This window comes from Petromyzon marinus, chromosome 24, assembly GCF_048934315.1.
Source record: "Petromyzon marinus isolate PM22_M1 ecotype Great Lakes invasive population chromosome 24, UKy_Petmar_22M1.pri1.0, whole genome shotgun sequence".
In the NCBI taxonomy this organism is placed as follows: Eukaryota; Metazoa; Chordata; class Hyperoartia; order Petromyzontiformes; family Petromyzontidae; genus Petromyzon; species Petromyzon marinus.
The window spans coordinates 1,322,825-1,337,125 of NC_133690.1; the positions used below are offsets into that span (position 1 = coordinate 1,322,825).

Consider the following 14,301-nt stretch of genomic DNA (forward strand, 5'->3'; position numbering starts at 1 on the left):
GAGCCATTCTGTCTACAGGAAAGTAACCCATGCTGATGCCTACCCACCACCATCCATCCCAGAAGAATTCCCTATGGTACTTTGCAAACCTACTGGCTATCAACAAAGATTCGTTCATGAAGCCATCCAAAGACACAGACACAATTTCAACTGAGAGGATGGTTATAAACTCAGCAATCATTGGAAAGATGTCATCAATCACTTTGGGTTATGACTTGATTTGTGTTTTCTTGTCAACCTCCACCGTCAGCAGTGTGGCTGTGTGGAGCGAGGTGCAATGATTGCCTGGCGGTCCTTTGATTGGTGTAGTTGCTTATCTTTTACATTAACATTAGCTGCCCCGCCCATGCTGCTGACACACTTCGGCTATGCCCATCTCTAAACCTTTATAAAGAGTTTGCATTTATAGGGTAATCCCCCTTTTCCTGATGACCACCGCTTGTGTTGCGATCGAAACGTCGTGGTTTTTGTTTTTATTAGTATTTTATTTTTATTACTGAAATAACCAATAATAAGTCTTCATTATAGACTGTCAGTACCTCCACTCAGGTTAAGAACCAGGCTACAGTCTACATTATAGACTGCCAGTACGCTCACTCAGTTTAATAACCATTTCTAGAGTCTACATTATAGACTGCCAATACGCTCACCAGCTTAAAAACCAGGCTACAGTCTACATTATAGACTGCCAGTACGCTCACGGAGGGTAAGAACTAGGCTACATATTCTTAGCTCTTTCGGTAAAGTCACGTTGAAGGGAAACAATAAAATAATAATATATATAAAAAATACTCACATTGTTTCCCTTCAACGTGACTTTACCGAAAGAGCTAAGAATATGAATTACTGCAGTCACGAAAGCTTTAAATCAAAACTAGGCTACAGTCTACATTATAGATTGCCAGTACACTTACTCCGATTAAGAATCAGGCTAGTCTCCATTAGTGTTTTTATTATTATTTTTTATTATTATTTTCTTCACTTTATTTCATATCATAATTTTTCTATCTACGTTACTTTACCGACAGAACCAAAGAATATGCATTCCTGCAGTCACACGAAAGTTTTAAGTGAAAATTTAAGCATCTATCGACTTATGCGCCAACTACCCGCGCCATCACTTTGGCAAAGGAGTTCTATCAATGTAAGCTGGCGATGACAAAGCCATTACTGGTAGATGTATATCCAATCCAGCGTTCCATCATTTTGTTTCCCTGGAAAGGTACAGCACCTTTGGGTAAACTGGGATTTAATCAATGGGTCATCTGCCATGTAAGAACAGTAGATTTTATGAGATACATTGCATTCATGGTCGGTTAATGGGCCCATTGAGACCAGCAGTCTTTGTTTTCAAATATTGAATGTATTCCTACTTCTTGGTATATAAACGAATTGGTGTGAGTAGTGCACATGAGCGTGCATTACATCTCCAGTGATGATGGTGTGCTCCAGAGGCAAGTCACTGACTCCATGGTTAAATGAGTGGTGCCCTCACTCAACTGTAGTAATTCCAAAATTCTATTCTCCCCATGGGATAACCATTGTTCACTTCCGACAAACTGATACCTGTTTTATTCACCTGAGAGGAACTCAGTCAAACTCCAACTGGGATTTGACTTCCAACTTTTTGATTTGACCTCCCAACCACTCCAATGGTAGCACTGCCCGGCCAAATGCCAAAGGCCGAAGAGGGCAGCTTGTTGCAGTCACGTAACTTGCTGCTTGCCGTTGTTACTGCTGCTGCTGCTGTAAAGTAGATGAATGCAAACTTTGTGTATAGAAACATTGAGGGGTGCTGCAGCCAGCAGTATTCTGACCTATGCGGAATTTAGCTCTACTCCCCTCGTGTGTGGGGGTTTCCCCTTGAAACAGCGGTTTCTCCCACGGACAAAAACAACTCAAACGAGTGGGTCAAATATCCCAGGCACATTCAACATGAAACGAGTTCATAACTTTCCTTGTATTTTGCGTATGTTATTATTGTGGGAGTATGCGTGTGTTCGTTGTTTATTAAGGCAGAACATTACTTTGTGTTTGAGCAGCCCTTAACAGGTCTAACACAAGCACCATAAAACGCAACATTTATTTAAATACAATGCCTAACATCATACCTGTATCTCGCAGACATGAATGGACCACCGAAATCTAATTTTGACTGTCAGTTGTAGTCGGCAGTGCCCTCCCTGCGCAGGCCCCCCGTGAGGGATGCCTCCTGTACGTGACCGCCGCATAACTGATTTCCTGCGTGCAACTCACAACTCAGAGCGTGCTCGCCCAGGGGTTTTGGAATGCATCTTAGTTAATGTCTGCGTGGCCGTTACGTTGCAATTACTGCTACGTAGCTGAGTTGCCTACGAGCCTGCAGTGGATAGCACGCCTGGCAATTTGCATTACTCATATCCAGCGCGCCCTCCTCGTGGGCCTCCAGAGCACACTGTCTCACGTTGCCTTTGTGAACCCAGCAAGAGGTGGCTGGCTACACCATGTAAGGGGAAAAGACTGTGAAGTTTAATCAAGCAGGTAAATACAATACAGGGCGTACAGAAACATATTCATTACGAAAACGAATATCGCTCATGAATGATTTTCAAGCATTAATGTTCTAATTCTGAAATAAGCCTTGTATACAAGACTGGCAAATCCAAATTTCAACTTACATTTTATTTGATAGTCGAATTCCCCAAAATAACCTGGGGCATTAGGCTTGCAGTAGGGGATGATGCTTGCTCTGTATAATCCCAATTGGGTATTTGTGGGTCGTTTTCGAATTTGGCAACTTGTGCCCTGATGCTGGCACACAATGGCCTACTCTTGTGAATTACGTCAGGGAATTTTTTACGCTCACTGAGAAGCAGATGGTGCGTAGTGTTTCTCTGATTATTACACCCGCGGGAATAACCAGGGTAGCCACTGGATTCGAACCATGAACATCTGCAACGAGCGGCGAATGTGCTACTGCTGGGTCCCGTATGTATGTACGTATGTTGAGCTTCTTTCCCACCATACATAGCCAACCGTGCCAATGATGGACGCAGTTCTTTAGATCTGGCATAGAGTACAATGCAGATTGGTGAACTTACACTGCCTCCATCCGCAGAGCTCATATCCTTGTCACCATTGTCACCACTGACAAGGATATGAGCTTAAACATAACTCGGAGTAATTCAATAAATGTTTTTAACACTGCTTAAATGTGAAAAATCTTATCTCTCCAAGGGGGTGGGGGGCTTATCGCCTTGCACTTACAAAAGGGTGAAATCGTTTTGTCTATTATCTAAAATAGTCACGTCAGTAATACCGTGCTGAACTAAGCATTGAGCAGGCATCCTCTCGATTAGCAGTCCTGAGCCCCTGGTGGAAATTCCTTATTTTTATGACAGGGACCAGGCTTCATAATATAATCACAGCCCACACATTCATGCAGCCACAAAATATGGAGCTTATTTTACAAACACTATGGAGTTGATGATAATCGTCCTCATCATCGTGATGGTCATGATGACCTTGGGTGAACCTGACCGGGATGTGAACTCATAGTCTCGAGATTCAGAGCCGGGCTTCTTTGCCAGATAATTCAAATTCAGTCATAATATCGAGTATGGTTTTAGGGTGTCTTTCTAAAATTGAAAATATATCTGTAACTAAACAACAAAAACGCAGTGTATCTCGATGCCTTGTAAATATGTGTAATGAGTGAAAAATGACCCCAAGACAATATGCAGCCTAACGGCTATTTAAAAATAAACAAAGGTCTCCGATTGGAATAAAGAGGCCTCCACGGTGATTGGTCGGGAAGCAGGCTTTTAAAGGGATTGGAGGAATAAGGTTTGAACGAGAAATCGGAAAACATAAAGTATCCGTTAGAGGGGGGGAGGACAGGGATTGGCTAAAGGTACAAAAAAGGACAAGAAAGTTCGAGAAAGGGGGCTGAGGAATATATAAGGGGAGAACACGAGGAGTGGGGACGTTCGGAGGAAGATACAAGCTGGAAGATAAGCACTGGGCAATGTCCAAATATAAGTGGCTCTTTCTACTTCATCGCCCGAGTGGTTACACATGTAATAATACTTTCCAGATATTTATTAATCCACTGTAGGATGAAGGCCTCCCTACACCTCGTGTCGGTTATGGGGATTGCTTGACATACTTCGCCATGTTGGCCAGTGTGACCTGCGACAGGACTCGGGACCACTTCAGATATCACGAGCCACTGATGTTACCTGTTACCGGTAATATAAGCCGCCAGACGAATAGTGCAGTGCGCTAACCGCTGAGCCACAGCTGATCCATTGTGACGTAAATTGGTTTACAATCAGGGAAGTTTCAATGCCGATCCGCGCTTATGGGGGCCACTCTCACAGGTGAGCAGCTGCCATTGGGCTTCGCTCGACACAGAACTCTCTCTGACGTGAACCCTGAAGCGCATTACCTGTACGCCAAAGTGGCGAAACGGGTCTTTGCCCCATTACTGGGCATTGAGCCATAAATAGAAATGTAATGAACATGTTGCTGGACAGAGCACACTTGAAAAGTGTCAGCAAAGCCTGCGGCTTAAGTGGTTCTGTCCAGTGCGCAGAGAGAGAGAGAGGCGTTTATACTGTATGTACCAAATGGCAACGGATGGTTTTTGGTATCAAGAGTTCGCGAAAAGCACCTGTCTCACCTTCGAGCTGAGCGTGAGTCACGGCACATTCTATTAAAAATCACAAAGCACAGCCACACCCAACGCAAGGCTGGTTACCACCACTCCCTCGCAAAGCCTCACGGTCAGCGAAATGCTCGCGAAATGGAACAACGAAACCTTTTTTTTAGTGCTTTACGAGGGCAGGTGAGGTGACTGGGTGGCTCCGTTTATGGCGGCAGCGGTGTAGATGGCTCGGTGGAGCATCGAGCGATGCGTCCGAGCTTTCCCTACCAGGGCCACTCGAACCAACGCGGAGTGGAAGAACAACGCCGAGGCGCGACAGCCTTCGCCGTGGTGGGAAGGGGTCAACTACGGCGGACACACACAGACTCGCCACACACAGACTCGCCACACACACACACACAGCCTTTGGCAATGTCCGTTTCACGCAACCCACACATACGCACATAGACGCAGCCCTTATAGCCTTCAAACTGCCGTTTGGGAAAGTGCTGTTTGCGAGCGCCTATTTAGGATGGTACTCTGCCCGAGGGGGTGGTGTGGCCAGAATCATACCCAGCAAGCTGAGTCAAGAGGCGCAAGACAAGTTCCTATAACCATGTGAGACTGCTGTGAGCTGTGGCTGGGAATTGAGCGTAGGTGGGGAAAATAAATTCCCATTGAGTAACATTGAGAAATGTATGCCAACAGGGTGACATCGGAAAACACATGCCTCCAAGAGTTGCGTAGGGAAAAACAATGCCCATGAGGTCATCTGGAGCGACATTGTCCTGGGCCTGGCTGGTGACTCAAATCTTCCGTTGGGCGGTGCCAGGGCAGCAGCAATAGGAGCACAGCGCAGTTGTGTGAACCTGGGACAGATATCGAAGGCGGCCTGGAATCATAGTGACGAAATAAAGAAGCATACGAAACCAGGATAGAGTGCTTCGGGACAGCTGAACTTGATCATGACAAGCAAATACAGCAAAGTGGCAAACGAAGCAAGTTTCTAATCAGCCCGTGCTGCCTGTTATGGCAGACGGTTCAGAAAGGCCGTGATCATTTCCTGAAAATAAAGTAGAATAATTTATAGTGCACAAAGAACCGTTGGAAGATGCATTCTTGCTATTACACTGAGACGGAAAGAGAAGCACAGGGATTAGAGGTAATACAGGTCAGTGACGTTCAATCCGTTCATATAACGAAGTAGGCCCGGGCAGGAGACGTCACTGCGAGAAGGGATGGTGACCGGCGATCATAATGAATCAGAGAGAATGGTCGCCAAGACACGGAACACGTTCAAGGAGGACATCCACCAAAGAGACAGAGCAGTGACATCGATTCATGTGCAGTTGCTATGTAGATCATTACATCGCAGGATCGTAAGAAATGCAGACTGCTTGGGGAGGTATTCATCCAGCAGTGGATTGACAATGGCTGATGATATCCACCCAATGGAGGGGAATTAGAAATGATCACGACAATAACTCAAGATAGCCAAGAGGAGGCGATGCCACCAGATTGTCGAAACCGGCCCAGAGTTTGGTATTACCGATTTAATGCTCCTGAATTATGCCCTCCCAGAAAGCCTTTGGGGAAATGAGTTGTGCAACGTTGAACGTTTGATGTGGAGAGACAGATTTATAGAGACAGATTATCTACTTGACTGTTTTGTTATATTCTCCACAACGACGCGAATGAATCGATTGAAGAAGAGACAATTATGGAGCAAAGGAGCAGACCTCCAAATCTCATAGTTCCTGTGACCCCGCCTCAACGTTTTTTCCCACAACACCTGGCAGGGTCCCCTTCACTCCACATAGTTCAGCCTCGAGGCCACACAGCTCCAAACGATGCCTGTCACTGCCATCTGCTGGCCAGGCTGGGTTTCAAGTTTGTCGAGTGTAACCAGGCGATAACTCGAGGGAGCACATTACAGTTGTCTCATTCGCAAGAATGACCCAGGTCACCTAAATGAATGCATGCGTGCAGAGACGCAACAATGGGGTATGCAGCGTTATAGGATGCATAGGGGCCCAATCGGCCACAGCGGGGGCCCGAATCAACAGCGAGACAAGTAAACCTTCTAAGAAATGTAATTCCAAAAAATAGAGTTATAGCCTCCATATTATTGTATACTGGTTAAAACATCCGTAGCTATTTCAGTAAAAGTGAGTCGGGAGACAGGAGGTGGGCCCACAGTCGATATCTTGAAATGCCCCCGTTGAAATAATTAATGATACCCCTGCATGCCATGACCTGTGAGTCGCGTCTTCGTTTCGTGGGGCCCGTGGCCACGTAAGAGCCACTATCTTGACGTGGCCCGCAAACAAGATTTGTCCATCACTACAGGAAGCGTCCTCGTCACACTCATCGGGTCCTAGAGGGAGCAATGTTTGCGGCCAGGTCGCTTCTGAAGAAGCTAATGAATGGCTCAGTGGGCCTTCCCTAGTAAGATAAAGAAAAGTTCAGTTTTATTTGTAAATATTTTTAAGTGATTTATTTATCTTGCTTATAATTTGCACTCCTATCGTGTTTTTTGTAGTATTAGTTGTTGGCACGTTCTGACGTGTCCTTACTGGACATCTGTGAAAAAGAGCTTTATAGCTCATCGGATTCCTCCACTATAAATATTCTTATTCTGAATGCCGACGTGGCGGCGCTCAGTCCCTTCTGTGAATGCGGTGAAGGGAGCCCCCTTTTCCCCACCGGTGGGTTTCGCGTGATTAGTTGTACTGTACTTTGATAACGCCGAGTTGTGTGAGTTCGTGGCTGGGGAGCGCTCGTGTTGCAGTTAGCGCACTGCCCTACGAACACCGGGACCAGCTCACGGCCAACACCAGTGATAGCGATTATCTGGTCTTGGGCCTCCCCCTTGGTCGACTCAGTATCAAATGAGTATCTGGTGCGGTGTGTAAATATCGGCACTGGGGAGACAAAGGCGGCCGGGCTTGGTGGTGGCCAACAGCACTTGCCCCAACAGTCTGTAAAGGCTATACTTTGGATCTTTGCCTTTGTCCCCGACAAAGAGATTTGAAAGTTATATTGGGCCCTCGGTCAGGAGAATGTTCAACCACCCCCTGCTTAAGCCCCTAACAGGGGCCAGAGTCTCGCCACCCGCTCCCCTCTGATCCCCCTCGGCACTCCCACACGAGCCCCTCCCCCACTTCCCCTGGACCCCCCCCCGCTAGCCCCTCCCCCGCGAGCCCCACCCCTCCCCCGCGAGCCCCACCCCTCCCCCGGCTCCCGCCTCGTGACGTCACGCGTGTCATGGCGCCGAGCTGAGGGCAGCAATCGCCGAGTGAATAAAGCGCGCGGCGCACGGGCGACATCGCCCGGCGTGAGTCCCCCGCCCGTGAGTCCCCCCCGCCCGTGAGTCCTCCCCGCTCGTGAGAGGCGGCGTGAGAGCTCCGCGCGGCGCGAGAGACCCGCGTGACAGCTCCGCGCGGCGTGAGGGATTGTGCATGAGGTGAGTGGTGACGCGAGTCGCCGTTTCGCCGCTTTAAAGAGCGAGAAATCGCGACCTCGGGGTGCTGGGACGAGGCAGAGAGAGAGAGGAGGGATGGGGCAAAGGAAGAGGAGGAGGAGGGGAGAGCGGGCGGTGTAGGAGCGGGAGGCAGAGGGGAGAGCGGAGGGAGCCCTCTACTCCTCTCCCGAGGCCTCGTTTCTGCTCAGCCTCCGCGCTCCATTGGGCCGTGCTTCGCTCTTCTCCAATGGTGTTCAAGGATAGTCGTCACGTGATGCAGAGTGCTCAATTAGGAGCGGCGTGTGCGCCCGTGTTGGTGTAGTGTTACAGACGTAGTCCCTGTAGCCCTAAACCAGGGCCCATGTCCCCCTAAACCAGGGTCCCTGTCCCCTTAAACCAGGGTCTCTCTCCCCCTAAACCAGGGTCCATGTCCCCCTAAACCAGGGTCCCTGTCCCCTTAAACCAGGGTCTCTCTCCCCCTAAACCAGGGTCCATGTCCCCCTAAACCAGGGTCCCTGTCCCCTTAAACCAGGGTCTCTCTCCCCCTAAACCAGGGTCCATGTCCCCCTAAACCAGGGTCCCTGTCCCCTTAAACCAGGGTCTCCCCCTAAACCAGGGCCCATGTCCCCCTAAACCAGGGTCCCTGTCCCCTTAAACCAGGGTCTCTCTCCCCCTAAACCAGGGTCCATGTCCCCCTAAACCAGGGTCCCTGTCCCCTTAAACCAGGGTCTCTCTCCCCCTAAACCAGGGTCCATGTCCCCCTAAACCAGGGTCCCTGTCCCCTTAAACCAGGGTCTCTCTCCCCCTAAACCAGGGTCCATGTCCCCCTAAACCAGGGTCCCTGTCCCCTTAAACCAGGGTCCCTGTCCCCTTAAACCAGGGTCCATGCCCCCCTAAACCAGGGTCCCTGTCCCCTTAAACCAGGGTCCCTGTCCCCCTAAACCAGGGTCCCTGTCCCCCTAAACCAGGGCCCATGTCCCCCTAAACCAGGGTCCCTGTCCCCTTAAACCAGGGTCCATGTCCCCCTAAACCAGGGTCCCTGTCCCCTTAAACCAGGGTCTCTCTCCCCCCTAAGCGAGGGTCTGTGTCTTCCACTGCCAGGGTCCCAAACCCCTTAAACCACGACTCCTCTCTTAAACCTAAGGTAGTTACTGAAGGTGGACTGTATTGATGAAAGCGGTGGACGAAATTAATCTCGAGTGCCTATGGACTTTAATGATTGCTGTGCAATAAATAATTTATCCTGAAAACGAGTTGAGCAATTAATACTAAATGTTTTGGTTGGCACAGCCAGATTTGTTTATTCCAGTTCTTGATGTACTGCACTTCCGTTTTACTTTCCAGCCCTATTCAGAAAAAAATGTGGCTTTAATATAAACTCCTTGTGTGGGTTGCATGGCTGTGTGAATTGTGAGTGTGGTCACTGCATGCGAATTGTGGTTTGAGTTGCCATTGCTTGTGAATTGTGGTGTGTGTGGTCACCACTTGTGAATTGTGGTGAGTGTGTGAGAGTGGTCGCTGCTTGTGAATTGTGGTGTGTGTGAGTGGTCACTGCCTGTGAATTGTGTGTGTGGTCATTGCTTGTGAATTGTGATGTGTGTGTGTGGTCACTGCTTGTGAATTGTGATGTGTGTGTGAGAGTGGTCACTGCCTGTGAATTGTGTGTGTGGTCATTGCTTGTGAATTGTGATGTGTGTGTGTGTGGTCGCTGCTTGTGAATTGTGATGTGTGTGTGTGTGAGAGTGGTCGCTGCTTGTGAATTGTGGTGTGTGTGTGGTCACTGCTTGTGAGTTGTGTTAGTGGTCACTGCTTGTGGAGGTCTGGGTGAAGCGGCTCTGCACTGTGTGTGGGGATGCAGCCTTGTCCCCTCACCCGGCTCAACCATGGATGAAGACGAGAGTCACTCAGAGCAGGGCGACCGTGACGACGGCATTCCTCACAGCCAGAGTAAGATGCGCGCACTGCTCTGCACTGTTCTGTGAAGGTTGCTGTTGCTGCTCGCAGCTTTACCGCCAATCTTACCTCTCCCTCCACACACTTCCCATTCACTTGTGCATCTGTAAGTAAGGAGTCCAATTAAAGGAATATTTAAATGTTTGCATCAGGGGAGCACACTTGAACTTTTCCTTGCTAGATTATAGCAATTCGGGTTATTTTTTACTCGCTAATCTCTGGATAAAAAATTGAAAAACATTAAAACAGCAACAGTATTTGGATCAAAACGCGTTGGGCACAGTACTTGCAATGGCAGAAGCCATCATTCCATTATCTTTTCGCACAATGACCTTGAAGGAGGAGACCGTTTCAAGAATCATTGTCGGCATTCAAATATAACAGCGCTCTTTGTTGAGTGTAATATCCGAGGTGCATATTGCCCACAGCTTGAACTCATGACGTCACTGATGTGATGACTGGTTCTAATGAAGGAGTAACATCTGAGTTGGAAGCAAACAAAACATCACAGTATTTTTCCAAAAGATTGCACACATGGCCTTGCCGTTACAGTAGCTGGGACTTAGATAAATGTTGAGGTGTCCCGCCAACCTCAAAACGTATCCACTATCATCACCATACTCTGAACACTTGCTCACCGTGTGCCTTCGAGCAAAAAGCCTGAGCATCTGCACAACTTTCCCACGGCGTGTATGCAGTGCATTGTGTGGTTATGTAATGCATTCTCTGTGAGCTTACACATTGACATTATGGCTCTTTGTATGCAAGCCGGAAGCCATAATTTGACACGTAAAACCTGATTTTTACAATACATTAAATTGTCTACCATTTGAGCTTGAAGGATCCTGTAAGGCCGTTTAAACATAATGTGCACTTAATTGGATCAGCTCTTCCTTTTAGATATTTGCGTATGAAATTCTGTCACTATAGTTTTGCTTTTTGTCATAAATGTTGCATGTTGGCTGCATTTTCTTCTGACCTGTACGTTGACATTTGTGCCCCAGACTATCCCTTTGAGGTTCGTTACCATTGTAATGCACCTTATACGTTATAAGGATATATGGTGATTTGTCACGTGCTAGACAACATATTAGAAATACTTCACGTCCTCACAAGCGCATGCCTCTGGTTTCATTAACCCCTAATATTTAACCCTGAGGATGCATTCTCTTTGCCGTATCATTGACTTTGTAAACCTTCCTTAGCTCTGCCCGCCCATGAATTTCACAAATTCAGTTTAACCGATTTTAAACCAGTCCATAGCTCAATTTTTCCAGGGAGATGTATGGTGTTTTTGCTAATGTGTAGGTAATTATCAAGCATGTAGGTTGGGCTTCTAAGGCACACAGTCTTCTCTTGCATTGATTGTGGCAGAGCATTTTAATGTCCACTTCAGAGCTTATTTTGCTTAAGTTTCCTCAGTAACCATAAGAGGTTTTTGGTTAGATCACGTAAATATAAATGTCGTTAAACCTGCCAGCACCCGACACAGCTAATTATTAAGTTTTTTCACATAAACAATTCGTTACTAGTTCAGCACACTGGTTTGTTGGAGAGTAAACCCACAACATTTACAATTTGAGTACGACGTTTCGCCAGTAATTGCAACCAGCATCATCAGGTGACAGCCAGAGTTGTGAAGAAATCCTCTTGTTTCGGTCTTGAGTCGAGGGATAATGTGGTGTTGTCACTTGTGAGTCAATCATGTGCGAAGACCAGAGGGGAGGGGGGGGGGTTAATGTATGCATATAAATTACAATGGATACCCATTACCAGTTGGGTTATTCATAGGTTAATTATCATACATAATGTGCATGCACAACGTACACATTATACACGCACACCATGCATGTACATCCTGACGTTTTGTTGAGTGCAAGAAATCACAATACTTGTTATTGGTTGCTCACTGTTACACACTATCGACATTTGGTGTCCTGTACAGCCATGCAGTTCAACGGTCTATTACTTGATAATATGCTAAGTCTGTAGCTATCAAAAGGGTTAAAAAAAATATTTCTCCAAATTTCAATAGATTCTCAAATCAGTCTTGGCCAGTAGTAACTAGTTTTTGCACAAAACTTTAACATTGAAATCAATTGAGTATCCTTGTTGGCACACGTGTTCTTGCACTGCCAACAGTTGTGTTTGTGAGTATTAGTCTCATGCTGATCATTCATCCCGTCTGACCAACATATCATTTACCACAGGAGTAATCGGTACACACCTTCTGTTAATTGTTTTAGTACCAGATATTCGTTTTTGTATTTTATGTACTGTGCAAAATTTCAATGATGTTTTTTTTTTCAAAAATATGGCTAGTTTATAAATTACTCCCGCAATATACAGTATTTTAATAGATTGAATTGCTTGATCAGTATCAACACTTGTGTTATTTTATTTGGTTTTGGCATTCAGTGCTCTATTGATTTGTGTATCATTGTAACCGTTCAATTGCAGCGCTTCTTTAACATGTTAAAGTTAACTTTGCAGACTTTCACCATCTGACACTTTCTTAGCCTGATGTATGAGCGTCTTCATGAGAGAAGATTTCTGTCCGGGATGATGGTGTGACTGCATTCAGATCGGCGTCAGTGTGCGTTTTCTTTCTGGAAACGCCGTGTGTTATTTTACCAATGTCCAGAAATGGGAGAGTTCTATCAGCCGCCACTTCCATGATGAACTGGATTAGATGGGTTTTGTGAGTTGAGATGATTTTGAAATTCATTAAGTGTGTCTTTACCGTGAGGCCAGACCACCAATGTGTCATCCACATATCTATACCAAACAGAGGGTTTTTAGTGTGCTTGAAGCTCTTTTGCTTTAAAGTCTTCCATGTACAAATTCACAATCGCAGGAGACAAAAGGAGAGCCCATTGTTGCTCCTTCCTTTTGTTTGTAGAAATTACCTTTCCACAAGAAATAGGTGTTCTTTGGACATTGCTCAGTTAGTCGTGGGATATTTTTAGCTAAACCTGTGTTAGTTACCAGAGTATTGAGTAATTTTATTGACTCGTTCAATGGAACCCTCGTGAACAGAGAAGTCGCATCAAAACTTACCAGAATATCATTATGGTTAAGCTTAATATCTTTAGTTATAGTTACAAGATGTTCTCAGTAAATTGGCAGACAGAAGCAGGATTTCAAACATTAACTTCCTTCAACCAGACTGAGTGGTGAACATGTAACAATGTAAGTCTGTATTTATTGGCTTCAGATCTACCTCGTGACATGTTTCTGTGTCTGTGCAGGTGTTATAGATACTATGCGTTTGTTTATTCTACTATGTATGTTGAACTTCTTTCACACCATACATAGCCAACCGTGCTAATCAGAGGTGTATATTATTTATTTGCTGGCAGTTCTTGCTTTGGAACGTTTGTGTAGTGTCTACTGAATAGTTTCTAAACACTGTATTTGGTCTGTATTCACTTCCTTACTGAGCGATACTCGTATTATCTCAAATACCTCTTTGTTCTGGCGCCTGGAGTTGTGCTGTGTAGGAGGATCGGTACACATGATAAATCATGGGTTAAAGAAGCAGGGCTTCCAACATGAGTTGAATTCCCACTCGGGTTCGGCTCCGCCCCATTGTCCATAATCATCATTCCTTTGGGGTTGGGGAAATGTGCACAACCCCAACCCATAACCTTCATGCTTGACAATTACCTGCACATTAACAAAAACACCTATTAATATCCTGGTTTAAAATCGGTCCAACTGAATGTGAAATTCGAAGCGCGACAGGTTCACAGTGGATTTTGTGTCGAGACTGGGTCTTGCCGTATGAGTGTTTAGGCAGTCCTGAATCGGTGATGAAAGGTCTAGAGTTGATCCCGTTGTTTTGTTGTGGGTTGGGGTTGTTGCCAGTGCTCAGTCTGTAAATCATGTACCCCTCAATTCAGCCTTTTACTTGATTGGGCAGTTTTTCTTTTCGAATGTTGGGACTAAATCTGTAGGGCAGCTAGTGTGTTTGTCACTTTCCAAGATATTTTGCATTGCTGTGTTTGTTGTAACAGACATAAGTTAATTTCTGAATGATTGGGTGGGTTAACCAGATGTTCCAGCTCTTCAATGTTTCACATGCAAATCTCTGATCTAATTGCAAAGTGAAGACAGGGCACATTTAAAATGCTCCACAATACAGAAAGTGCAGAGTTTACATAGGATAGCACTACCCATCTCTGTGTTTGTTCTTGAGACGAGTGTCTGTGGCTAAGTGCCTTTCCCAGTAACATATTGTTTGCCTTTGCAAGGG

The 14,301-nt window shown here is 46.1% G+C and overlaps 1 protein-coding gene across 3 annotated transcripts in view; it reads left to right on the top strand.

Annotated features, from left to right (window-relative positions):
- The first annotated feature begins 7,856 nt into the window (after positions 1-7,856).
- LOC116945469 (uncharacterized) overlaps positions 7,857-14,301 on the top strand; it is a 40,242-nt gene continuing 33,797 nt past the window's right edge. For 2 of the 3 annotated variants that reach the window (XM_032959788.2, XM_032959789.2), the window contains exons 1-2: positions 7,857-8,093; positions 9,949-10,037. In XM_032959788.2, coding sequence (XP_032815679.2) covers positions 8,089-8,093; positions 9,949-10,037 — 94 coding nt within the window. In that variant the 5' untranslated portion in view covers positions 7,857-8,088. The remainder of the gene's footprint in view (positions 8,094-9,948; positions 10,038-14,301) is intronic. The other variant, XM_032959790.2, reaches the window with a different exon arrangement.